This window comes from Pleuronectes platessa, chromosome 5 (assembly GCF_947347685.1).
Source record: "Pleuronectes platessa chromosome 5, fPlePla1.1, whole genome shotgun sequence".
Taxonomy (NCBI): Eukaryota; Metazoa; Chordata; class Actinopteri; order Pleuronectiformes; family Pleuronectidae; genus Pleuronectes; species Pleuronectes platessa.
In genome coordinates, this window is record NC_070630.1 from 23,519,775 (window position 1) to 23,547,662 (window position 27,888).

The 27,888-nt window shown below is 42.1% G+C and overlaps 1 protein-coding gene and 1 non-coding gene across 4 annotated transcripts; both read right to left on the reverse strand.

Annotated features, from left to right (window-relative positions):
- Window positions 1–6,161: 6,161 nt before the first annotated feature.
- trnat-cgu (transfer RNA threonine (anticodon CGU)) lies at window positions 6,162–6,233 on the reverse strand. Its single transcript has one exon. It is a non-coding gene; the product is annotated as a tRNA-Thr (tRNA).
- A 305-nt stretch (window positions 6,234–6,538) lies between these two features.
- On the reverse strand, window positions 6,539–27,395 carry pxylp1 (2-phosphoxylose phosphatase 1). 3 transcript variants are annotated; one of them, XM_053423561.1, is made up of 6 exons: window positions 27,266–27,395; window positions 24,801–24,943; window positions 17,049–17,237; window positions 15,903–16,029; window positions 9,861–10,000; window positions 6,539–9,004 (listed from the first exon to the last, which is right to left on the reverse strand). In XM_053423561.1, exons 2-6 carry the CDS (start codon window positions 24,880–24,882, stop codon window positions 7,992–7,994), a joined length of 1,551 nt encoding a protein of 516 aa, XP_053279536.1. In that variant the 5' UTR covers window positions 24,883–24,943; window positions 27,266–27,395; the 3' UTR covers window positions 6,539–7,991. The 3 variants fall into 3 exon arrangements, with proteins under 3 accessions (XP_053279536.1, XP_053279537.1, XP_053279538.1); XM_053423562.1 differs by lacking the exon at window positions 27,266–27,395 and adding an exon at window positions 26,936–27,240; XM_053423563.1 differs by lacking the exons at window positions 24,801–24,943; window positions 27,266–27,395 and adding an exon at window positions 19,014–19,452.
- Between the last annotated feature and the right edge of the window lie 493 nt (window positions 27,396–27,888).

Genomic DNA, 27,888 nt, shown 5'->3' on the forward strand with positions numbered 1-27,888 from the left:
ATGAAAAAAAATCTCATTGTTAAAGCAGTGCTGTGACCAGGTGCTTTGTGTCCGACTGTTTCTCACATGATGTCAAAGCAGTGAAATGAGTTGAATGTTAATTAACGTGCATTAGAGTTTGGATAACCCCCGGTGGGAAGCTGCACTCGTTGTAATGGAGACGTGGGCCTGAACCCGAGCTGCTTCCTCTGGTCAACACTTGGCCTCCGTTCACCCTGAGTCCTGTTGCTGTTGTTCCTCATGCGAAACCTCTTCACAACATGAAATCTAATCTCTCTCTTCGCTTCCTCCGACCTCTGGCTACAACTGTGGTTTTGGAGGGAGAATAGTCTGGGGCTGCTTCCACGAGGTTAACGTCGAACCGTGACCGCAGCCTATCCCGCTCTTCCATCTTAGCTTCGACTGGCCGTCGACCGCAACCACGCTGAAACTACTGTCTGAGCCGTCAGTCGTCTGTCATCCCATCATCCCTCCATCCAACACACATACTGCCTGTTTTCTTCAGCCACTGTGCTGCTGCTATTGATGTCGGATAGATCGGGTGTGTTCGGAAATCTTTAACTGGGATTTTGTGGCCAGACTGTGTCAAGTGGACGTGGTTCCGCGGCCAGACAAAATGAAAGCAAACACTGTAAAGTACGAAGCTGCGTCAACAAACAGCCAGTGTGTTCACCTTGATATGTCACTACCCCTCTGCTCACACACAGACACACACTGAGGGACACCGGTGTGTAGAAACCAAAGCCAGAGGCAGCATAACACCATCAAAGATTGAACGGTTTGCACCGTGAGGAAATTGCTGCTCCACCTCGGTCTGGCTGAATGTCATCAGAGGCGTGGGTGGCGGAGGGATGTCAGGGCCCTGGTGGGAGAAAGTGGGACAAAGGGGGGCGGAATCAAACCATACAGGGAGGGTTAGTACCTATCATTAACCACTCTGACGTCACGGCACAACACTGGAATTGGCCTGGGAGAAGATTTGGAGCAGACCAGAGAAAGTGTGGACTTGTCCAGTTGGCCTCAACCTTGGGGCCGAGAGGTGACCTGAAGTTTTGGGTGTAACTCAGCAACTAAGGAGAATCTATTTTAAATCCACTGGTCCTGGAGTTTTAAATCTTTTCATACATCATTTCCATGATGCTCATGTCAAACAAGTAAATTCATAGACTCTGTGAAAATCTATGACTTTTGGTAATCCAAGTGTGCATTATAAGCAATTTAAACTCATACAATTCACAACTTCCTACAGAAATCTGGCAACCCTGCATGATTTATAGCATAACAAATCTCCTGGCTGAGCAGATGACATTTCTAATCTGTCTCCGGCATCAATTGCGTGCCCGTTTTATTCACTAGCAAATGGATGTAAACTGCCAGGACAAATATAACATCCATATACTGCAAATGTAATTTACCCGACTCACTCTTGTTATTGCATTTTTCCAGTCAATAGTCTCCTGATTCTGATGATTCTAAGAGGGAAAAGGCAGGCGGAGTATGCCCAGGCACTTTTGAAAATGACTTGTACAATTGATATCTTGTCAGCGTTGTATTATGTTCCTAATGATGATGACACACGACTTGTCTCGCGGTGGGGGAACAGGCACTCAAGGTCTTTACATTTATATAAATGTATTGACTATGTGCTGTGCCCCTGTTGCATCTGTTGACAAAATGGATAACTGATGGGAGCAGATGGGCCAGACTGGGGTTTGGTGAGTTCTGTGGAACTTATACGCCATCTAGTGGTACTGAGAGGAGATGTTAATCTAACAGTTATTTCCCTGCAGAGTTGAGTTATTTATAGACACCCAGGAGGAAATAACCAGCACTTTACTTTATATTCGTGTACAAGCATGGATTGGAGGTTACTGTAATTTACTTTGTATTCCCATAGTAATTTAGTGAAATCAATTGTTATTAAAACTGACCTTTTACTCTTATCATTTAACTGCCAGCTACTGTCAATAACTATTTAACAAATATTAATATTTCATATAGGAACATCAGTATCAATAAAAAATATCATAAAGATTCATTCAAAATGCAACATTCGTCATTATAGTGGAGTGCATATCTCCAAACTTCACACAATCAAAAATATCATTCCTCTACACGTTTCATCAAGTTTCAGAATCTAGCCCCTGACAATGTGGAAAAAAGAAAGTGATTATAAAATCGATTGGATCCCACCCTTTGTCCAAATTCACATACAAATTCATCGGGCTATTTTCTGGCACATGATGCATCCTTCCTACTTCCGTAGTGTCGTTATTTTATTCCCTGAAAAAGGGGCTAAAACTAGCCTGACGTTGTCATACTCATAATTCTTGTCCGAATATGAGTCTGATACCGCTCCATTGGGCTTGTTTCAACCGAACCAGGAAAAAAATCCCTCTTCGCTCAATTGGATAGACCTACAACCAATCAGAGCAACGTAGTATGTGACGTACAGTGCCTTGCATAAGTATTCACCCCCCTTGGACTTTTTCCCATTATGTACTGTTACTAACTGGAATTCAAATAGACTTAAATAAACTTTTTCCCGTTTGATCAACAAAACATGCATAGTACTTTGGAGGTGCAAAATAAATTTTATTGTGACACAAACAATAATGAGAACAAAAAAGTTGACATCTGTTGGGTGCATAAGTATTCACCCCCCTGTGTCAATACTTGGTAGAACCCCCTTTCGCTGCAATTACAGCTGCAAGTCTTTTGGGGTATGTCTCTACCAGCTTTGCACATCTAGAGATGGAAAGGTTTGTCCATTCTTCTTGGCAAAAAAGATGAAGCTCAGTCAGATTGGATGGAGACCATCTGTGAACCGCAATCTTCAAGTCTTGCCATAGATTCTCTATTGGATTGAGGTCTGGGCTTTGACTGGGCCATTTTAAGACATTAACATTCTTTAATCCAAACCATTCCTTTGTAGCTCTGGCTGTATGTTTAGGGTCATTGTCCTGCTGGAAGATGAACCTCCGCCCCAGTCTCAAGTCTTTTGCAGACTGCATCAGATTTTCTTCAAGGATTTCCCTGTATTTGGCTCCATCCATCTTTCCCTCTATTCTGACCAGTTTCCCTGTACCTGCTGAAGAGAAGCATCCCCACAGCATGATGCTACCACCACCATGTTTCACTGTTGGGATGGTGTGCTCAGGGTGATGGGCAGTGTTGGGTTTTCGCCACACATAGCGTTTTGCATTGAGGCCAAAAAGTTCAATTTTGGTCTCATCTGACCAGAGCACCTTCTTCCACATGTTTGCTGTGTCTCCCACATGGCTTCTGGCAAACTCCAAACGGGATTTTTTATGGATCCCTTTCAATAATGGCTTTCTTCTTGCCACTCTTCCATAAAGGCCAGATTTGTGGAGTAGACGACTAATAGTTGTCCTGTGGACAGATTCTCCCACCTCAGCTGTGGATCTCTGCAACTCCTCCAGAGTAACCATGGGCCTCCTGGTTGCTTCTCTGATTCATTTTCTCCTTGTCCGACTCTTCAGTTTGGGTGGACGGCCTCCTCTTGGTAGGTTTGCGGTTGTGCCATATTCTTTCCATTTTCTTATGATGGATTTTATGGTGCTCAGAGAGATGTTCAAAGCTCTGGATATTTTTTTATAACCTAACCCTGCTTCATATTTCTCCACAACTTTATCCCTGACCTGTTTGGTGAGCTCCTTGGTCTTCATGATGCTGTTTGTTCAGTAATGATCTCCAACAAACTCTGAGTCCGTCACAGAACAGGTGTATTTATACTGAGATTAAATTGCAGACAGGTGGACCCTATTTACTAATTATGTGACTTGCAAATGTGACTTGTGAATGCAATTGGTCGCACCAGATCTTTGTTAGGGGTTTCACAGTAAAGGGGGTGAATACATATGCACTCAACACTTTTCAGATTTTTATTTGTAAATAATTGTGAAATCCATGTAATATTTCCCCCCACTTCCAAATGATGCACTATTTTGTGTTGGTCCATTACATAAACTCACGATGAAATAAATTTTAATCTGTGGTCATACCATGACAAAATGTAGAAAAGTCCAAAGGGGGTGAATACTTATGCAAGGCACTGTATGTAAAGCGATGCATAGTTGTTATCAACAGAACTCAACTGCACGCACGCTGGAAGAAGTAGAAGAAGACTAACGTTATGATTGTACTAAGTCTGAGTTAGCGAACTTACATCGACACCCATGATACTATGTTTACAATGTCGTGATATGAATTAAGTCAGAGAGTCAAGACTTTCTTTTACCGTTTGTAAGTTAGATGAACTTCATCCATGACGATACCTATTACGTTGGCTTAAAAACCATCACAGCCTAGCACGTCCCTCCACTTCTTGTTCAGCAGCCAGGATTCCGGGCTACCGAAAAGGAGCTGGCAACGACCACTGGTAATGTCCACCTCGCTGTGCATGCCGAGTGGCATCTCCGTGATGCCCATTTCGGTCGCCTCTTTCACTTGGTCCTCCATGAGTGCGACCAAAGGAGAAACCACAATGACCACTGGGCTTTAATTGTGTCCCATCTTCTTTGCGACCATCGGGGCCAGCTGATAAATTAAACTTTTTCTGAATCCCGTAGAAATTACGGCAAAAACATATTTTCGATCTACAAATGCCTTGATCGCGTTTCTCTGTTCCTCTTTCAAAATGAATGTGGTGTCGATGTTTTCTAAAACAGACTCAATGGCAGCATCTACACATCTCAGCTCTCCAGCGGCAGGCATGTTTGTTGAAAACGAATTCAACCCAAGCACTCTTTGGTGACGTGGTTGATTACGTTACTGTTGATCATCTGTCCATCATCGTGTAAAGCCCACCCTGACATTCTGATTGGTCCGAACAGCTTCTGTTCGGGCAGTTTCTCCCCAACGGAGCGATGCCGGACCGAACTTCCCGACCTCAAATGTTGTGGGCGGGGCTAAGTTAATCTGGCATCCAGGCTAGGTTAAAACGTCTGGGTGGAGGTAATATTGATAACACACATATTACACACAAATATTTAATTTTAGTAATTTAGCTGAAAATATTTCAAATACAAAATCATTAACAATCAAAACTATAATCTCTCATCAACAATGGAGTTCAGACGCTTTGTAGTTTCACTCAAGTTAGTTCAGGTTCGTCCTCTTTGCTGGAATCATCCTTGAGATGTAACTTTAATGTGACTGGACTCTACCTGAGACAAACTGAAATTAGACATGTATCTGTGTAAGGTCCCACAATCAACACATTTCAGGACAAAAAGACTGTCATGAAGTCTGATGAACTCTGAGCAATAAAACTGTCTAGGCACAGATCTGGTATAAAACAGTTTGCACAGCTCCGTGAGTTCTCAGGGCTAAATTATAATTGTGAAATGGAAGATTTGGATGTGAGTTTGGAAACACCAAAACAAACATCATATATGGAAGCATCACAGTATGGAGGTGGTTATCAGCAGCAGGGACAGGGAGACTGGTCAGAATCAAGAGAAGGATGAATACGACCAGATACAGAGAAGAAAACCTGCTCCAGAGTACATGTGACCTGATAATGACAGTGACAGTGACTTAAAGCATGCGGCAGTCACAGTCTGGAGCATCTTTGTGAAAAGATTCGACATAATTAACACAATAGTTTATATACACTTATATTTTGTAAATTTTTATCTTTCAGCTAAATTATATCAACAACAAAGTAAAAAATGGAATGAAAGTAGAAACTTTTTGAAGTCACTGCAGTACAGCACAGACTGTAACTAAAGATTAAGATTAAGATGCATTTATTTGTCCCAAACACATGCACACACAAATTGCATGCAGGTAGGGAAATTTAACCTCTGCTTTTGACCCATCTGGTGCAGGAAACACAGAGCAGTGAGCGACAGGTTAGGGAGAATCCTCTTGGATTTTTGGACGGATCAATCGAAGTTGGTCTTTTTGTTGTTTCTCCGTGGAGTCGAACCCATAGTCCAAGTTTCTGCCACTAGTCCACCGCCTCTCCATAGAAGATAAACTCTGGCCAGAAACATGGGGTGAAGGGGACATGGACCAAAGTCAGTTTGCAAGTGCAAGTCCAGGTGCAAGTCAGTGCATATACTCTATTGTGACAAATATTCAAATTGCTAAAGCTAGAGTTGACATTTAAGGATATCGAACTTCATGTTTCAAGGCCCGGATGGGAATTGAACCCATGATCTTTGGTTTACGAGACCAACGCCTTACCACTTGGCCACCGAGCCCTTAGATGGACAACATGTATCCACTTCCTCGCACAATCTTGAAATTAAGCTCAACTATCCTGCTTACAACATACGGTGTATTCAGAAAAATATTTTGTTTGGTCCATGTCCCCTTCACTTCAAGGCGAAGATGGGGTTTACTCAGGGTTAACTATCTATACCGCAGCCAGCCACCAGGTGGCGGTTGAAACTTTAGCTTCACTTGACATTTGGGAGCAGTCATGACATAGGTACATACCAAACAGGCATGAACTGTCACCAGCAAACCAATCACAATTGATAAAAAAAGACTTCTGTAACATATACAATAAAGACATACGTATTTATTTGACTGTATGTGCTTTACGGTAGAAAATAACCGTGGATCAGGATTAGATTTAGTACCCAACAAACAACCACATCGGAATGTGAACAGTTCTATCAAAAATATCATAAGACAAATGTTCTGCAGCAGCAAATTAATGTACGAAAAAACACTGATCATGTGACAGTACCGTAACCAATTTGAAGAAAGTTAGGAAAAAATATCCATATCAATGAGTGAAAGAAATAAACAATACTGTTATGAAGACAGCTACTGCAATGAAAATTAATACTCAAAGAAATACTAAATTGACAAATAAAGTATCAAAGAAGTCAGTAACACTAAGTAATTTGGCCCAAATTAGCCAAACATTTATTTTCATTGAAAAGATTATTATATCATAAAATATTTCCAAAAAATGTTTTTTTACAGCATAGTATTTCCAGCTTGGTTATTCCCTTATTTCTTGCAGGCGTTTGGGAATACCTTTACAATTCCATGGTATTATGGAATGTAGGAATAAAGTGGCTAAGTGCTGTACGACTAGGCTGTGCGATGTGACGATAAATACTGTGTGACATGAGAAAAACATCTATCATATTATATTATGCTCAATTTTGTTTGAACTACACGGATGCGGGCAGGAAATCTGAACAAAGGCAACAAAAACAAACACGGAGGAGAGGGATCATGACGCAGAGTGGGGTGATTGTGGACAGGAGGAGGAGGAGGACTTCGACCAGCCAAGAATTAAAAAAAAGGAGCTCAAACCTAAAAGAGTAGTTGTGACCTCTGGATCATGGACGTGGACAAGGTGTGAGGAATCAGACATGGAACAGAGAACCGTTCTCAAATGATGACGCAGAATTGTCCCCACGACAAAGCCACTAACCTTTTTCAGAACCTTCATAAGATTCATGAATCATCAACATTATGTAGACGTTATTATTATTATTATTATTTAAACAAACCCTAAACTGAAAGACTTACTAAATAAATCATAAAGATGGATGGAGAGAATAGCTGATGTTGTAACTTAACATCTGTGATGACATCTACCTAATATACACAGTCAAGAAATGGTATTACGAGTAATAATATGAATTGTTATGTTGTTATGTCTGGATTGGAGATTTTGGTCGTATCGCACAGCCCCAAGCACAACTCCCCTTGAACTGTTTATCTCTCGGAGATTTGCTCGAGAATATTTAAAAGATTCAAAAAAGTATTTCTTAAAGTTTGTAGAAATGGTAGAATCTGAAGACCTCTGAGCAGGAAATGTTCAGTACTGAACACTAAAATGTTAAAAGACTACATTTCAAAATATTTGGAAAGTTAAGACACTGTGAGCAGCCTAAAAGTGCACCATCTTCAAAAGTGGAAAACAGAAAAGTACATCCATCTGCCCACGCATCATCCTTTCTCTTTCACCCTCTTGTAAATCTGTCCATCTGTCAACCGGGGCGTCTGTAGCAGGCGCCTTGGTAGGTAGTGGCGTTGAAAATACTGAACATGTCTCTCTTGACAAAAGACAGGAATTTCTTCAGAGGGCAGAGGGGCTGGCCGGCATGAGGGTTGTGGGAGCGACAGAAGGTGGTATGAAATGTTACATCCTCGCCGTTGTACAGCACCCGGATGAACAGTTCCCCATCTTTTGCTTTGCCAGCTTTCTTTTTCAGCTGCCCTTGCATTGCTGGGGGACTCTTCCACAGTTCAAACACCACTCTGGCTGCGAAACGTGGGAACCTGGCCTCCTCCAGGCCGAGGGCGCTCAGCAGCGGCGCCATGGTGACGTCATGAGCTGAGGAGACAGTGAAGACCTCCTCGCCGCCTGCTCGAGGCTGTCTTCCAGCCTCGCTGCTCTTGGCAACACGCTCCATCTTGGCAGCCGTTCGGTTCAGGTAGGGGTACATAGCCAGGATGGCATATTTACGGTACAGCCCCACTCTTCTCCGATCCACCTCATCATCTAACTGCTGCCGACGGATCACAGCAAACTGTGCCATTGTCAGACATCCACCACTGCCGCTCTCCGCCACGCGAACACATGGGAAAGACAGGCCGTGGCACAGGTGGCACAGCAGGGAGTCTATAGGGTTAGCAGCTCTGAGCTGGCGGGTAGGCAGACCCAAAGTCCGCGCCATGTCGGCGTAATTCCTCTCCAGCTCGGTATCGGCCACCCGCAGACGATACTGCCGCCTCTGCTCCTCCTCGAGGTATCTGTTCCTCGCGGGGCAGTCACAGGCCGAGCTGCAGAACAACGTGCTCCACTGGTGACGCATGGTCAGCTTCGTCCAATCAAAATCCGGGAGGAAGCCATAGAGGAAGGCCAGTCCGCTCTGGAGGGTCCGGCTCTTACCTGTGGTCTCCACCCACAACTGGCGAGGCGTCCAATTGGAGGGGAGAAGATTGTGGTGCTTGTAGGCTTGATGGAGGAGCTGCCCATTCTGTAGGTGCTGCACCACACCTGGAATAGGACAGGGACAAAATGAAAGCTGATCTTTTTTCAATATATATTTATATGTGACTAATTCTTATAAGAAACAAGACATTTAGTTGACAATTCAGCTGATAGAAAGATGTATCATTATGAGGTGAACTGATTCTACCAACAATAATAATTTACAAAACACAAGACTCTGAAGCTGGGCTCAGGGAACAGGAGTTCTAAAAACCTAAACTATTTTAAAGTCGAGTCGCATCATGAACATAAGGAGAATTTACCTCTATAATCGTAAACATCCCAACAACCCAAGATTAGAAAATAATGGCACATCACAAATTACAGGATATTAAGATCACGTCTCTCAAGTGACCTCAGGGGAAAGCCAACGTAAAGAAAAAGGAGGCTGGCTTTGAGCCACTACCTGCTCCAATGTATGCAGAAGGGCAAACGAGGCTGGATGAGGAAATAGTGAGAGAAACACGGTCGACGGGTTATCTATCCTTCCGGTGACATTTAAACTACTTAAAATATCAACAGTAGCATGCTAGCTGCTCTCTCTGTCCCTCGCATTGGCTGTTGTGGTTTTGCCTAAATATCAAACACAATTATCGGGAGGGCCGTGATGATTGACTTGACGTGGTGGAAGAGTGCTCACTCTGCAGCTCTTTCTGAGGACCGACATTTTCCTAAAAGTACACAGCACACTGAATGCTGGACTTGAAGAGTCTCAGTCGACTGAGGGGTCTCAGACTGATAATTCCACTCTTTGACTGTCAGGGGGCAGCCCAGAAATAAACGTGAAATACTGGTCAATAATTACAGTTTTGGTTCAAGAGAGTAGATAAGATCTTGTGGGGATGAGACCTTCCATCCCTACCTGTCTGTGTGAGTTCTCCCATCTCACAGACACTGTGTTTGGGCAGACGGGGAGCAGAGCCCAGAGATGATTCCCAGTGGCCTCGGCTTCCTTGGCCCATGTGGCTGATGAAGGCGTTCAGCATCGGGTGGGATGGCTGCCTAAGAGAGGAGAGGGACAACCAGAAGTAAGAACCACATAATGGGACTGGCCTTGAGTTCCCTTCATCATCCAAATTCAGAATAAAACTTGGGGGCCAATATCAGTAAAGAGACAGTGCTCATGTTTTTTCAATATACAAAAAAATAATATTATGTTTAGAATGAGACCTCTGGGTTCGGTATGTAACTCCCAATATCCGCCACCAGGGGTCTCTCTAACACAGCTGAGCTACAACACGTGTTCAATATGTGTGGGTGGGAATATGGGAGATACAGTATAGAGATACAAAAAAAAAGATGAAAGAATTTGGACACACACACACACCCACACACACACCCACACACACACACACACACAATCCCACCCAGGGTTGAGGGCAGCAAGAGGAGCAGTCAGTGATCTCATAGATTAGAGATGATTGAAGATTACAGTTTAATATAACAAATCTGCGAGAGCAGCACCAGATCACTCAGATTAACAGAAGCATACGCATGTGCGCACACACACACACACACACACACACACACACACACACACACACACACACACACACACACACACACACACACACACACACACACACACACACACACACACACACACACACACACACACACACACACAGTTTCCATAGTGAACATAAAGTGGTTCAGCAAGACGGTATTAAAAACACAACCCTCTGTCATTACCCATAAATCAATACATTATTATGGAATATGTATATATTTTTTTGCTATGTTGTTATTTTTCTTAAATTGAGCCTTTAAAGACCAACTCTGATTTCAGAGCTCATGTGAAGATATAAGCCTAGATTTTCTATTTCAAGGACATGGTTTCCTTTTCATGTCGGTTTGCATCAGCATCTGTCATCCCCCTCTATCCTCTCTCTGCATTATCAGACTAAAACCACATGAACACATGGGAGTGGTGAAGTGAAATTAGGTGCTCTGCTCTACTCTGTTCTGTCGTCAGCAGATGAGTTTGCTGAGGGGAGTGGGGAACAATCTGGATTACACTGGGAGACGGGATGTCAGTGGACGGGGACTGCGATGGACAAAGAGCCAGCCGGGCTGTCTATACAGCTGATTGTTGCTAACCAAAGATTACAGATCCCAATTACATTAAGCAGGGATTAATATCACTGAATAGGTTAGGGAGAGAGATTAGTGAGGAGGGGATTGAGAGATGAGGAAACAGAGTTGAGATAAATTAACGAAATGAATAAAACAGAATAGGATGTGATGGTGCACTCTAAACTGAGGGAGAAAGGAAAAGAAGAAGGGGAAAGAGAGGAGATGTGGCCTGCTGGAGAGAGAGCTCAGTTAACCGCAGACGGAGACAGTGGGTCAGGAAGCTGGTGCCAGCACACACACAGGCAGGCAGGCAGGCAGGCACTCACACACACACACACACACACACACACACACACACACACACACACACACACACACACACACACACACACACACACACACACACACACACACACACACACACACACACACACACACACACACACACACACACACACACACACACACACACACACACACACACACTAAACGCTCTGTAAGGGTCCAGCCCAGGGCATATGCTCAATGAGATCCCTGTAATTACACCCTGGTCTACATAAAAAGAGAAGTACCCACATTATTACCAGGACACAGACATTTGAAACAGTAATTTAATGTTCCATCTGCCTCCAACATGAGCACATCTAACCCACATATAATCCAGAAACACACTTTAACTGTGTGCTGAACCCACACAGCCTCCCTGTGGTGTCTCAGGGAGACAAGTTTTCTAATGCATATGTAAGGGATTTGAGGGGTATAAACATGTTTCCAGCTTTCTTTCATCTGACATAATTTAAACTGTATTAAAGGACAAAAAAGTGCTAGTAAAAAAAACACAAAACTGCTCATCTCGAACAGAAAGAGAAAGGAGGAGAAGAGCGATTGTGGGACATGATGTCATGTAGATGAAAAGTAAATAGGCCAAAGTTCAGACAGAACATCTGGAGTCTGGACGAAGATGAGGGATTTGTTTTGAGGCACTTGAAGCCGGATGTGACCGTAAATGTAAAGTGTTCAGTGCGCTGTGGACATGAACAGCTTAAATCTTGCTTATAATTCTGAACTGTGCAATAATGGATTCTCTTCCAATATAAAAACATTCTTGATGAATAATGAATAAAAGATGTGGAATTCTTTTCCCCCATTAAAAAGCCACATGGTGGAGTTTTCCACTCTGGGGTCACACCAGGTTCCAGCACAGTTTACTGCTCAGTTGAAGGGCTGGTGATTATCAGATACAGGATATCACGTGTACAAAGCCTGTGTATTGTCAGCTCACGATTCAGTGTATGGCAGATATTTGAACGTGTTATTGACATTCTTCGACAGAGTGAGCAGGATGGTTAACATCTTAACTAGTTTGAACATCACATGGGAAACAATGCATATATTCTGAAGTTCTCCCTGTCTAAAAATGCTGTTACTGGCTAGTGTGTAGACATGCAGAGTATTGATAAACCACACAGACATATTAATGCAAGTTAATTTGTTCAAGATGTGACTAAGTATATGAACAAATAATATAAGCTATTAAAAAATATATATATTTGAGGCATAAAGATGCCAAAGGTGCTTGTGATGTGACGTTGGAATTTGGTTCAGATAATAGCCTCCATAAGATGAACCCTAAAGACCTTGATGACCCTTTGATTTTCGTCTAGCGCTGCCTAGTGAATTCATCTTTAAACTATTTTTATGATAATAGATTGAGACTCTTTTGTTGTTGTGAGGTTCACATCTGGGATTTTGAGTGAAATGGTGAGCCACTGAATGAACTGCCACACATTCATGTGCCCCACAAGATGAATTGTAACAACTCTGGTCCCTGATAATTCATCGATGATAATATTTCAATTGTCCAGTACTTTGATTATGATTAAAAACCTGCTGAACAAATAATAAGCTTATCAGTCAGATGAACTCTGTGTTAAGTGCTAATAGCAGAGAGCTAAATAACACAACATAGGTTTTTTTCTATCATGGGGCGATTTGTCAGAATTAGTTTTTCCAGTGCGACGCACAGTCATGTTAAGTTGTGTACCCTGATGACATGTTGGACGTATGCGGGTCACAAACCACAGTAAGAGCCTGTCTCACATGGTATCGTTGTATTCCTCACTCAAAGATTCTCAACTGATCAACAGACCAAACGGTGCAGAACATATTTGCATCTGGTTCATTAGTCTTGTTTGTACTGTGGGATAACGCTGCTAATGAAGCTCTACTAATCTGCTGACAAACACATTTAGCATCTGAAAGCATTAGTAAACACTAATGTTGCCTTTAATCACACAAATTCAGATAGAAAGATCTAAAATCACTGAGACCTGAACACAGAGAGACTTTTAAAACTGAAGTTGCTCTCATCACTGGCAGAGCACATACAGTACGCAGCCGTACAGACTGAGAGGAGACCGGCGCAGGTTACCAGGACCCCACTGGCACAGAGCGACTGCCCCCTGCTGTGACGCTTAAGTGGAAACACATGTCCTGGAGGCTTGGATTGGCAAAACTCGGCTAAATAGAACAAACCCCAGCACATGGAAGAAAACATTCAAACCAAATGCATAGTAAACATCAGCCTATTATCATTCATCTCAAGTACAGACCTGCCAACATGAATGATAGTATCTAGATATTGTCTGTCTCTGCTTTCTGTTTCCTCATTGAGAATCAGGGTGTTATAGATGCTGGCTGTTCTATTGTTACCTTTCACACAAAGACACAATGACCAATACACATAACATTGTGTCTCTGTGTGTGACATGTGGCTTTTCACACATACGTGTATCACGTAACCGTTTAAGTGCGCGCTTGAGTAAACAGGAAGTAGATTGTCTACTCACAGTGGGCTGACTTACAGAAAATACGACTGACTAGAAACAACAATGTGGAAAATTAAGAACACAGGTTTCTTTGCTTGGTAAAAAACAATGTGGTGGCGCTGGTAGTAGAGTAATGACTGAATCAATCAGGAAGCAAATGAGGCTGAATGGATCATCGTTTCAAACTAAAACTGGGCCAGCAGCATTTCCAAACTTCACTATTTTAGGGGTTTGACAACGCAGGAGTTTTGTGGTTGTAGTTGTTAACGTAGCAACAGTAATAGTGTGGATGTAGCTTGAGAGGCAGGTATAGTATACTGGAAGTGCAACAGGCACCACATTGTCAACTAATGTGTTCTGGATCTAATTTAACATCTTACTACTGCGACAGAGCAATAAGTGTGCAGCATGACTATTCATGACACACAGTATATTATATTTGGGAGTTGAATAACAAAGCTAGAAGCTACAGTGCATAAAGACCTCAAGAGGATTAGATGGTAAAGGTCATCTCCGCCATTTACTTTAACTTTCTCAGTAAGTACAAACAACAAAATGTAAAAGTCAGCAATGAAAGCATCCGACCTCCATACTAAGAGGCTTTTGTGAAGGATGACCCACTTTCTGCTTCAGTTCAAAGACCAAAGGTATTGAAAATATCTAATAATCAAATGAACATGACAGATCAACTGCATCCTATCAATCTGAAACGCAGCTGCCTGTGCCAACTCGTAAGATTACAGCGTGCCTGTCCTTGTCCAGATGTGCAAAGCTGATGAGACTGAAGTGAAAGCCTCGTGCGAAGTTAAGTCGTTGGCTCAGTCTGAACTCAGGTACACAACCCCCCCAATAAAAAGAAGTGAGGCCGCAGGGAATTTAATGACCACATGGTGTAAATAAATCATCCTGGAGTGTGTGGGCGCACGTGTCAAAACCATCTGACCAAACCACATTTTCTGGATTTATAATTTGTTATCCACATGCAGAGTCAACATAAATTTAAGGTAATGTATTCACACCAAGTGCAAAAGTGCTGATTTCAGATTTCTGAAGCTGAGGTGCTGAAGCAACCCGGCTCATCAAGCCCCTAATGGGCAGCAGAACCAATGAGAAGAGACGGTGGCTACCAGCAAAAAAAGTCTAACAGAAAAAGTTAAAGCTGACAAAATACAGCATAATGAATAAAATGAGAAAACAATTGTAAATCAAGCATTTGTGCCTTTTCTAGACTTTCTGCTGTAGTAACAGTTCTGCTCTGCTCAGTGAGGATGTTGACTAAATCGCCAACTCTGTGTCAAAAGACCATGTTTATGTGTGCGTATCCATCTGAACGAAAGCACAGCAGAACAGATGTAGTAAAACAAATGTACCCGCTGTCGCTGACACATGAAGAGACTGCAGAATCAATGAATTGTGAAAGTAAATCAGATTTGCTCCAGCGCACGTATATTCACACAACGTTTTTTGCTCGTCGATGTTATTGTCAACTCTTCTAATGTCTTCTTTTCATAGTATTTTCGAAAACATTTGCCTTTGTTTGCAGTTTTTAAGTTTATTTACATTTATATTGTTCAGCTTCAAAGCTTCAAGAGTAATTGTAGCTAAATTGCATCATGTGAAATTGGTTACAATAACAAATTTTGTATAAATTAGTTTCTGACACGTCCCTCAAACTGAGCAAGATAAGCTTTACTGCAGGGTGATAGATTACATTATATTGTAAGGTATAGTATTTCTGTATTGCTGGTATTTTCACATTTGCAATGTTTACCTTGGTGCTATTTGATATCATGGAATAATTTTTATACCAATTCAACAATTTGCACATAATTCTCAAAACACCCAGTCCCTTCCATGGTTTCAGATTTACAAGTAAACAGCCTCAAAAGATTCCTTTCACCACATATTCATCCACTTCAGAAAATATGACCATGACATACTCATTCTGAAATTGTGACATTTAGTGCGTTATCAGATTCTTGGTGGAACTATGTGTGTACCTGCTGGGGGACAGGGTGCAGTCGATGGCTGGTCGCTTGGTCTTGGGGATATAGTAGAGTGGGTAACGGTCTCCATGGCGAATCATCACCTGGACAGACAGCAGCTTGTAGTCGGCAGGACTGTGACCTGTGAGGAGACTTTCATCAGCATCATTATAAAATCCATATTACACTGGTTGATTAAAAGAACGTGCTAGAGATAACTCAAAGGTAGGAGTCTATGTAGTCATAGTGTAGTGGTTCCAATGGTAGATAAAAGAAGAGTGACAGTAAGCTCCTTTTGTTCTCTTTTAAGTCCCCTTCCATATATTCAGTTAGCTTAGTGTGTAAAACAAAACAAAAAAAATCTAGTTTGGATTTAACTGTTTTCACCCAACAACAAACATCCTGCTTCAGTTTCCCTGAAAGTGAAGATAAAGAAAACTCTAAAATAAAGATCCACAAAGCCCCAGCTAAAGAATACATGAAGGAGGAAGTGGACAATTAGTTCCAATGCTTCCACCCACTCACAGTTACTGGTAATTGCTTGATACTCAAATCCACTGGGACATTAAATGTTACATCCCTACGTATGTATCCTGGGAAGGATCAGAGGAAAGGATTTTAGTTTTCCAGATTCACAGGGATCCAAGATGCACTTCAGAGTCGAATGGACTTAACATGACACTAATGCGGTGAGATCCCATACTGAGTTTTACATCGCATGCTGAGGCTGGACTTTCGAGAGAGACAGAGACATTTCAGTGAGTTACTGGATCTAACTCTAAGATGCCACTGCATATATGTTTATAGGCATATATTTGTATGACTTTTCAGTGGAGGAGTAAAAACCAAACAGGTTTTGATGTTGCTATGCTGGAGAGAGATAGAGCAGACTGTAGCTTTATAGATGATGCAATCTAGTGGAAATTACTTTTGTACAATTAACACATCCCGTACTGACACACTAAATCTGACATTATTACAATATTAAGTATTTATGCGTTATCCATTAAGTCATCAGTTTCTAGCAGTGACAGAGTTCGTCCAAATCTGTTTTTAATGCTCTGAAATAGTGATGCAGCCAAATTGGAAAGAATTAACTTGATTAACTAAGTTCATTGACTATGGCTGCCTGGTTTGAGTGGGTCAGTGTGCCAGTCTCACCCTCCCAGGCCTGTTCGGTGTGGTTGGGGGTGTTGCAGTAGCCATAAGCCTCAGATATAGGGCTGGGTTCCTGGGTGTGAGGCACCGGGAACACCCTCTTTCTACTCTTCCCCAGAGCCACCCCATGGCCTCCATCTTCAGACTGGAAGGGTTGCTCCTCCACTATGGGGGTGATGGGGATCAGGTTCACTTGAGAAAAAGAGATTAAAAGAGGAGAAAGAGGTATAAAGAAGATGCAATGGAATAAAGAGAAGGACAACTGATACAAATTCAGAAAACAGAGGGAAAAAACACTAAGGTGTGCAACAAAAAGCCAGCCCATCTATTGATGATTGGCTCTTTTGTATTAGGCACCCAAGCCTTAACCCAATCAATCAGTAACACGCCTCCTGACAAACCACAATAGGGTTAGAGTTATATTCGACAGGCCTAATATTTATTATATATTATTCAGCATGCTAATATATTGGCACAAAGCACAGGCTGATGTCATTAGTTTTGCAGATGTTGGTTCATATCATTAAGTGACCTGATTACATTACCTTTACATTTCATGACAATCCAATTAATTCAAGTGAAATTTTTTATAAAATCTGAGAATCCTCTTGATCATTTGGCTTCATCTTCTGGACACCGTGGATATCTGTACCAGATTTCCGGGCAATCCATTCATAAGTGTTCAGGATATGGTAAAAAAAACTGGCGGATCAACACTGTTGTCCTTGGAGCAAAACTGCTGCTAAAATGAAAGAAGAGTCATTTTTGCAACTGATGGTGTTAATTACCTAAAAACTGGTAAAGGCCCGGATCCAAGATCGATTCACAGGGTAATTCATAGTTTGGAACACGAATATTCAAAAAAGCCAACTGACCAGGCAGTGGCAGAGTGCTCAAAATGAGGTAAACCAGTGCAGCCGTAGTTCATCTCCATGTCAACAGCTCTATTCCCTCAAACTCCTCACTGTTACCAGTGTGTTGCCTGGACAACAGTGACCTGTGACCCCTCAGAGAAATGGTCCAATGGGGGTAGAGGTGTTGTGGGAACTTGAAGGTCCATTCACAAATATCCATCTTTGAAGAAAGACAAGTTGAACCCAGATGCCCCTTTGGCAAAGCATTCCCAAATCCGTTCTGACGGCACATCTCTGCCTGAACAGTCGCAGCCATGTTGCCTCTCCTGACCGGAACACTGTGTGCTGATATATTCAGTATCAGTTTCAGGTCAGCTTATATAAAAAATTAACAGACTAACCTGAACTGTAAACATTCAAGTGATAAATGATTTATATACTTTCAGCTTCCCCAGTGGGGGATTTGCTTTTTTCCTTTGTATTGCATGTTAGTACATTAAATATCTTTCCATGTTTTGTCCAACCAATCATCTACTACCCAAATTCACAATGTCCCCTTGTGCTTTAGACAACTGTGATAGGCATCGTCAGAATGCTCTGGAATTTCATAGCCCCAAACAATTTCAAATCATTGAAATAAATTGTGTATAAATAACTAGAAATGCACCCAAATAAATTATACTATCAAACCATCAGCTACCATATAGCTGAAGACAAAAAAACTGTAAACATAAAACTTCTACAAAATCAAATTAAGTTTTACTGTGGTGATACATGACCAACTTTTATGCAAACAATCTTGAGGGGAAATTAAGGACTTTGCTGTTAAAAGAGTAAGCTCGGAAACTAGAATCAGCTGATAAACTCGGGGCAGCAAAGCATCATATAAAAACCAATAAGAGCAGTGAATGTTTAAAGCTTCAATCCGGATCAACTGGGCAGAACACAACTATATCGAGAGTCCCACATGCCAATGCTCAGACAAATGTTCTGTATCAAGTTATCTTTCAAGTTAATTACCTGTAAATGCTGTTGCTATTACTAAGCAAGCTGTTTAGTCTTAGATTAAAAACAGTTTAGATTTTTTAAATGTAGATTTCTGCAAAAAACTCACCACTGACGAGGAAGAGGAAAAGGTGTGCAGCGACGGCAGAGACCATTTTGACGATGGCTCTGTAGCTTGAGGTCTAGCAACACACACACTGGAGCTCATTCATTACCATAACCTGTCCCCCTTACTGCTGTGTGCCCGTTTCACTGCCACCCCCTCACACACACACACGCACCCACACGCTGCCTGAACTAACCAAACTTTCAGAGGCCAGTTCAGTCCCAGTCGCCTACACAATGGAGCTTTTGTAAGTGGCTGCCCAACACTACCAAGTGCATACACAGCACTGGCACACAGAGCATACTGTGGCACACACACACAAGTTCATACACCCACACTAAATTTGGCTGGAGTAATAAGACTTCAGAATATGTTTCCAGCTTTCCATCTGCCACATGAAATCTAGAACCCAGCAGGAGGCTGTCTGAGAGCGCTTTCAACAAAGTGGACAATTTAATTCGACATGAGAAAGACCATAAATCTCTTCAGTGAATAGGCAGTGTTAATGTGTGTATGTACAAACCCGGAGCTAAACACACCAAACCTTGTAATTCTTTCACCTGTTTGTTGGTGTGAAATCATCACTAAGCAGCTTGACTTCTACCTGAAGGCAATGAGAGTGCTCTGCCTAAAAAATGCACACAAACTAATGTGTGTCGTCTATAGCACCACAGTCATTAGGGGGTGAACAGCTACTCACTCAATGTGGTTTGGCCTTAACTTAAAATGTGCGTCCCCACTTATACTACCTGACTCCACAGTGATGTGAACTGGTAGCACTGGAAGCCATTGGAACAAATATTGACACAGACTAACTGCTGAGTGTGTAAGATGGACATGGCTACTTAAAGCAGTTCATCATATAGAACAACCTACATCCTGGCTTTTTAAATCAGATGTACACAAATAGAAGCACACAAATCAAAATAAAGTATGTGGCTTTATAAACAATCTGCATGGACACTAATCTTATCTAAATAGAGATTAAGATCCTCCATGGCACATTTAATTAAGCACTGATGCTCACTAATACAGCCAAAGCTAAGTACTGATACACTCCTGATGACCCCCAATGTTGATCTGAATCCTCTAATAGGAAGTTTCGACTCATACAGAATGGGATGCGATAATCGTTTTCGATTTAATATTATAGATTTACTCCACACAATGGCAGGGTTTTGTTTTTGTCCCTGTTTGTGTGTCTGGGTGTTATACGCATTTGTGTACATGTTTTTGTTAGCTCTTTAGGACCTTTTCCAGCATAAACCCTGACCTCATGGGGACCAAATTCTGGTCCTCATTAGGTCAAACTTAATTTTAAAGTGCAGCTGAGGTTACTGTTGTTAGTATTCGATGTGAATTGTGGTTAGGTTAAGGTTAGGAATAACCTTTTTTTTTGGGCCGTCCACAATGAATAGAAGTCAATGCAAAGTCCTAATATGGATAGCTTCACAAAACTGCGTGTGCAAAAATAACTCATAGGATGGACTGCATTGAACATCTATGAGGGGCCATTTGGCATGGGCTGGGATTCGAGCCGCCGACATTCTGGTTGGAGGGCGACCGATCCAGCCCAGTCAGTTAAGTCAGAAAATCACGTCATGTATAGCTCAGAAATGTATTTTTTGCGGAATCACTGCATCCTATTGGACCATAGACATGTAAAAAAAAAGTGAGTGATCATATGGTAGATATCCATGATGTCAATATATGAATTCAGAAAATTATTATTATCATGACAATATAAATACGTTTATTTAGACATTGTGAAAGCAGGGTTAAATGTGCGCAAATGATATGCATCACTCCGATGCTTATTATTTAATTTGTTACATGTTCACACTGACTGATCCCAGCTGAGTTGAAAGGTAAGCTCATTCATCCATTGGGTAGTTTTGGTGAGTGTCAGACTGAATCATTAGCTCTGCATGGACTAATGTGGGGAAATTATTAGTGATGACTAACAGCATTTGGAAGAGAATCCCATGGCGGGTGTGTTTTGCATTAATAATGCAAAACACACCCGCCAGAGGGAGACCTGCTTCCGAGCACCTTATTAACCAGTATGACACATCAACAGCTCAAACACAGGAAACAAGCTCTTTGAATACATCTGTTGCTGTACAACTCTGACTTAATGTGATGCATGACGGTCTGACTTTAGCTGGTGCTGCTGAATTTCACCATGTCATATGACATTAAAGGAGCAAGGCGGCTGCAGTTTTCTCTATTCGTTTTTTGACTCTTCTCTATTTTCTTTAAATAATACCGGCTTGCTGACATGCATTACAAGTGGGATGTTTTTGTTTAGGAGCTGAAATGATGCTATGTTGAAGCAGGATTCATCCTCAAAGTGGGTTCAGGAGCCAATTTTTGTAAGTGTACAGTAATTTTGGTCTGTGTTTAAGTGCTTGATAATGTGCAGGATTATAAAATTAGTGGATAGATTACCACAAAACTCGGTGGAAGGATGCCTTATTGTCAACCCACTTCTATCTACTGGAATGAAATCCTAATATTGGTCTGCTTCTTCATCATATCACCAATAGACTGCACTGTCCACCAGAGGGAAGGTCAGTCGTTTGAGCCTCACCAGAATTCATGTGACAGCTTTACAACATTGGCAAACACACAACAGTTTGTTTGATCAATGTGAAAAATGTAAGGTGTTCCAGCAACCACGTTGTGTGTCAGTGTGTTTCTGCTATGATAGACTGATGACCTGCCTTGTACCCTAATGTTTACCAAATGTATGCGGAGGCATCCCCCAAAACGATCTGGCACAGGATAAGCTCATACCCTATAGCTCATACAGAAAGCAGAACCGAGTGTTTGTCAGCTGATCGCTCCACATTAGATAAACACAACATGATTCACAGTCTGATGTTCATCTATAATATCTTTCCCTTCACAGTTTGTTTTGTAGTATCAGTTTCTACTCTCAATACTACTTCTCTTGGATTTCTACACCTGTCTGGCGAACACACTTTTTTTAGTACTGCAAGATACTCAGCAACTACACATTGGTCACAAACAAGATACAGTGCATTAACATTCACAATACAAAGTTATCATATAGAAAGATGCCTTGCCTAGGTATTTTTCACCACTGGGACATTACAACCCGGAGACCAGGAAAGGAAATACTAATAAGACACTGTAAAACATTTATATTGACTTGATTTTATGCAGGTAATAGTACCCCCCACACATTCCACACACACACCATCTATATCAGCTTACTCACTAAGTCACAAATGTTGTTTCTTATTAATTTGCTATTTTAATCAGTCCTTTTCATGTAAAAAAAAGTGTAAAATAGATTTAATGGGCTCAAGTTATCCTAAGAAAAAAACCTTGCTTGCCATTCAGAGCGTTTATCAAATTTGATACTATATATGACAAGGCATTTCCCCACACTCTATGGTATTTGAGCAGTTTTTTCAGTATGCAGCCCTTTCTGCCACAGGGTTAAGCATTGTCTTTTAGTGCGTATCTGTCACTGTGTTGCTCAAAAGAGTATCCAATATCCAGATTTATATTATATTGCCAAATCTTCTCAGAAAACAGACTATCTCTGTCACTGGCATCACAAGGTGGTCAGTCAAGTTCAACAGTGAGTGCAGACATTGTAGGAAACAGGTATGTGAGGAATGTGGGGGGGAAATTATCTGCTAAGTGCTTGGAACTCTGCCTATTTAACACTTACTAGTAGATTGTTGTTTTGGAACAGTTACAAAAATTTGGTGATGAAATGTCACGCCTGTTTAACTGTCATACGTTCAAACAGCTTTTCATTTAAAGAATGCATGGGCCTCAAGTGATCCCTTTATTATGTCTTCTCTTCCAAACATGCCAAATCATATTTGTTTCATTCAATCTCTTTGTCTTCACCTCTCTCACTCCTCAAGGCAATGCCTTTCTTTTTCTCTGTTCATATCCTCCCATCATATTCCCCTCTCACTCTGAATCTACCCACGCAATCAACTCCCATCAGGCTGACTCATCTTTCCTTTGACTACCAGAATATAAAATAGCTCATTTTCCCTGTGTTTTAATTCCCACTACTGCAGTGGTCCTCTCACTGTCGTCACTTTCTCCCTGGACGTCCCCCGTGTGTCAATCAGCACAGTAATCGCACCCGTCGCAGCCATCCACGTTTTACTTTGCAGCTGCCAGGAGCCAGAGAGATCATTCGCTGCACCACTGATCATCATCCGTCACTCAGTCCCTCATGGTAATGCTCAACAAACATAAACACATGGATGAGCTTTTTTAAGCGCAGGAAGGGGGTGAGAGAGAAGACCAGAATAGAGAGCAGACAACATAAAATGATTTAGAGAGAGAGAGCAATAGCGGAAAGGAAGAACAAAAACAGAATCTGTCCATATATTAAACATGAGGACAAATCCCACATGCTTTTATCCTGTGCGTCTACTGGATAATGGCTCAAATCCTTCTCTTTGTGTGATGAATAAATGATGGCTGCAGCTTTACTCCGACTGTAGGACTTATCGAAAAAAATAAAGGGAGGCCAGTTTTGAAAGAGCATGTACCTGCAAGAAACAGTTTCCCTTGATTAAGAAATCACCTATGAAGTTATATCAATAAATATCAAGCGAAAACCATATGAATCTTAGTCAGCCACAAGGATTTGTTTTATTGTGAAAGCCAATGTAACAACCTTTGACCCCCTCACCTCTGCTCAAAATAACTACCAACAGCTAACTAGCTAGAAAATCAATATAGAGGAAGTACATTCTCAGTGGCTTCGCTACATGTAGGAAGTCCCCCAGAGTATTACCTTTTTTATAGCTGCGAGCTAGGCTGAAACACACTGACAGCTGCAGGAGGCCAGGTGTTGTGACAACTGAGCATAAGAACACATTTCAACCACCAAAATAGGAGGACAAGGAGGCCATAGCCCATTTAATGTTTGTGACTGCGTTTGTAGCATTTGTATGAAATAATGGGTGACACTGACAGGTTGGCTCAAGGGTCATATCCAGATTTGACTTGGAGATAATTGCATGTACCTGGTTGGGTCCAGTATGGAGCCTTGCTGGTGCAGGTGGGGGCGGGTTTGTAAAAATAGACCTGTGAAGGACTTTGCTTCAAGCGTTTTAAAAAAGAAGAAGATTGCTGAAGAGGAGATGAGAGTGGTTTTGTGATAGTGAGCCATTGAAAATAGCTTACACTGAAACACCTTTTGAGGGAACAATACATTATAAAAAAAAAAAATTAGATCAAGGACAGCTCAGGAACTTCTGGCTAAGATGCTGTCCAAAATACTTTCCACTTTAATCCAGCGTGTGTGCAAGAGCATGACTTATGCGAGTCATGCCAGTGTTTTTCAAATCAGATCTGTAAGACTTGCAAATCAGCTCCAGTGAAGGGGACACAGTATCTATTACTGAGAGGTGGTTTCCTTGCATTCACTGGGGCTGTGAGGGAAACGCTGTCTAGACCAAACCTATACAGGAGGGGCCAAACAATGGCTCAATGGGGAAAAGACATGATTGTGTACACCTAAGCATTCCACAGCAGATGGTGCTGAATATTACAGGAAGTCTTTGGGGGATTCTTCTTTGTTTCAATATGAATGCAGTCTCTGGAATGGAAAATCAATTAGAGGAAATGTGTATGTGAACACGAGTACACCTGCAAAAAGAAGTTCACCGGCACATGATTGTTTCTCACCCTTAACCCTAGCACTAGGCCAAGGCACCAGAGAGAATAGATAAGTGAAGTAGTTGAGTTTAGCACAAGCACAAATAAAAGTGCACTTACAGAACTGAAGGCTCAGGCTGATGACGGCCAGCGCTGCCCCGCCCACCACCACCAGGAGGAGGAAGCGGTTGCGAGCCAGCATCTTATCATGTGATTGGTCCACAACCCTGTCTGTCAGCCATCCAGACCCCGGCCCATTCCAGCTGCCAAGAAACAAACAGTTAGTTGACTATTGGAATAGAACATTTTATATAAAATTGTATATCATTACAAAATAATAATCTAAAATTGTTTTGTTGAATACAATAAGTAAAAAGAACTGGTGCTTGTGATAAGCAGCTGTCTTTAACTTCTATATTAAAAGAAATGATTAATTGAAATACTATCTACTGTCCTTGCAGACTTTTCAAAGTCTGGCATTTGAATATTTAAATACAGAATGAAATTCAGATTTTCATAGTTATAATAGGAGATAGAGTGAAATTTTGAATGCAAACTATTGAGCAACTTTCTCTAGTTTCTGAGACAGCGGCCCGCACATGGTCCTTTCACCTCGTGCAGTATCTTTGCCTAGTGTTTGACAATGTCTGCTAAACATCTGCTCAACCAGCAGAAACAAGGAATTTATTATTTCAACACCTCAACAAAGAGATGGCAGCAGACCTGAGAAACTGGATCACTGCAAGAATCTGAGGTGTTCACACACACAAATTAGATTCCTGAGAAGTACTGCAAACGCAATGAAAATGCATGGTTGAGTTCAGGGGAAATGCAGAGCCCTGCAGCTGTAATTGAAAACGTGCATCCTGCTGTATGACGTTAAGAGTTTAATGCTAGCCTTGGATACATATTATTAATGTATCAATGGATTCTATTTAATGTTACAATCAAGTGTCTTTAACTGACCCTCTGATGCTCTTATACTTCTTGATTTCATCATAATCTGAAATCCGATACATCTCAAGAGCCAATAATATTAGAAGTACTAGTGGTGTACCTTTCCCAAAGCCCCTTTGCTGCTTCAAGCCAATATCAGTTCGATCCTCCGTCTCCTGTTGTACATTTCAAAACTCCATTGACCTCCCTGAGTGGCTGTGTTGTTACTGTGTACTATCGCTGGACAATATAATGAGTCTGCCTGTTCCAAGAGAAATTGTTGACGGCTAAGAAACTACAACCAAATACGACGTCGTCAAACTGTCACTAGACTATATATTAAGATCATACCAGTTATCAACAATATGCAGCCCCTACACATATACCATGTCTATTTAAGGTTTTATCCAACTGTGAAGGTAAGAACTCCAGTCTGTCTCTGCTCAGATTTCATTAAGCTAAGAGCTTTTATATGAGTTGTGGTGTAAATTAAAAAGGGAAATAAAAGGAAAACACAACTGTTGGTTCAAATTTCCACATGCATTCTAAGTGTTACACATGGCTCCTGTGCTCTTTCCAGTGGCACATACGTACAGCAAGACATGTACAGTCTGTACCAATTTCCCAAACCCACAAGTCATACACAACTGTGACTAGTCAGTGCAAGGCTGGAAACCAGAGGAGGGACACACTCTTAAGTGCAGTAAATGCAGCCCTACACAGTGAACCCTAGCATTAGGCTGTCTAGAAACCCTCCCTGCTCGGCCTGCGTCTGACTGAGGTGCAGCAAACTGACTCTACAGGCAGAACTACTCCAACACGTCTGCCCAATTCAGTGGCTGCAGACACACACACACTGAGCTTCAGGATGCACAGAACTCCAGTCAAAACATAAGCCAGGATTACTTATCAGTAGATAAATATATCAATAACGTGTCTTGTATTTGTCATGAATAAAGAGAGTGCAGCTTGGTTTCTATGCAAATACAAAATATGCATGAAGATACACATTTAGACGAATTAACAACTAACAGTGTCTCACTTTGTTAATGTCATTTTACGTGGAGGGGTTAATAGTTAGTCTATTAAACATTAATTATTGATTATTATTGTTATTAATGCCCTTTACACTTAATTTGAATGCCGAATTTAAGTGTAGACTCTAGTGAGTGTGACACACGGTGCAGGGAAGATTCAAGTGTGACCTGAGTTTGTCAAGAAGTCAAATCAAACTGAATGAGCAGTACTTTAACCAGGTCTGCAGCTTGTGTCTGCTCCAGCTAGTTAACTAGTTAGCCTACGGTTAGCTAGCTACTTACACACGAGAGTCCTGTGATCTGAACAACCCCAGAGCTCCTCGCGAATACACACAGTGTTACCAGACAGGTGTCGGTAGCCTCTTCCCGTGTGTGTGTGTGTCCGTGTGTGTGTGTCTCTACTTGTTGCCGCCTCCTCCGTGCCCAGACAGGTCACCGGAGGATTCACGTGGAGCTTTTTGTGAGTCGCTTCTCGCGGAGCAAACCGAGTCTCAGCGTTTCAGACGCCACATCCACAGCGGAGCTCGGAGCAGGAGGCAGCGCGCGGGGAACGCACGGGCTGAAGGGGGAGAAACCACGGACAGGTCGGTGGGAGAGGTGAACGCTTCCTACCTGAGGAGGAGAGAGGGTCCGAGCTGCCGACAGTCTGCTCCCACACTTGAATCCAGCGCTCCGGGTCCTCCGGTACCACCGACACAGCGCTGCAGCCCGGGGTTAAGCCATACATGATACGAGGAGTGACTTCCTGTCCTACCTTTCAAAATAATGCTCTAAACGTGAACAACGTTTTGTGTCCCGGGTAACACACAGATGTGGACCACTTCAGGCTATGAGGCGGCACTTCTGGCCTTCTTGTGGCCAGGAAGAAATGGATCCGAGTCCAATTGTAAAGTAGTTATTGTGGAACAAATACCCCAAAACACATGCATAATCACACGACATGCAGAGTAGGGTAGTTTGTCTTCTGCCCCATCTGGTGAACATCGCAGGACACACAGAGGAGTGGGCAGCCATGCACAGCGCCCGGGGAGCAGATGTTGGGGGAGTGAGGTGCCTTGCTCAGGGGCACTTAGACAGTGGAGGTAGGGAGAGTGCTCTTTGGACATTGGAACAGATTAGGGTGCTGGCTGGTATGTTGTATTGTCACCGCGAGGAATCGAACCAGCGACCTTCCAGTCCAATGTCCGTATCTTTCTGCCCATAGTACAATTATTCTGCCACTAGTCCACGCCTCT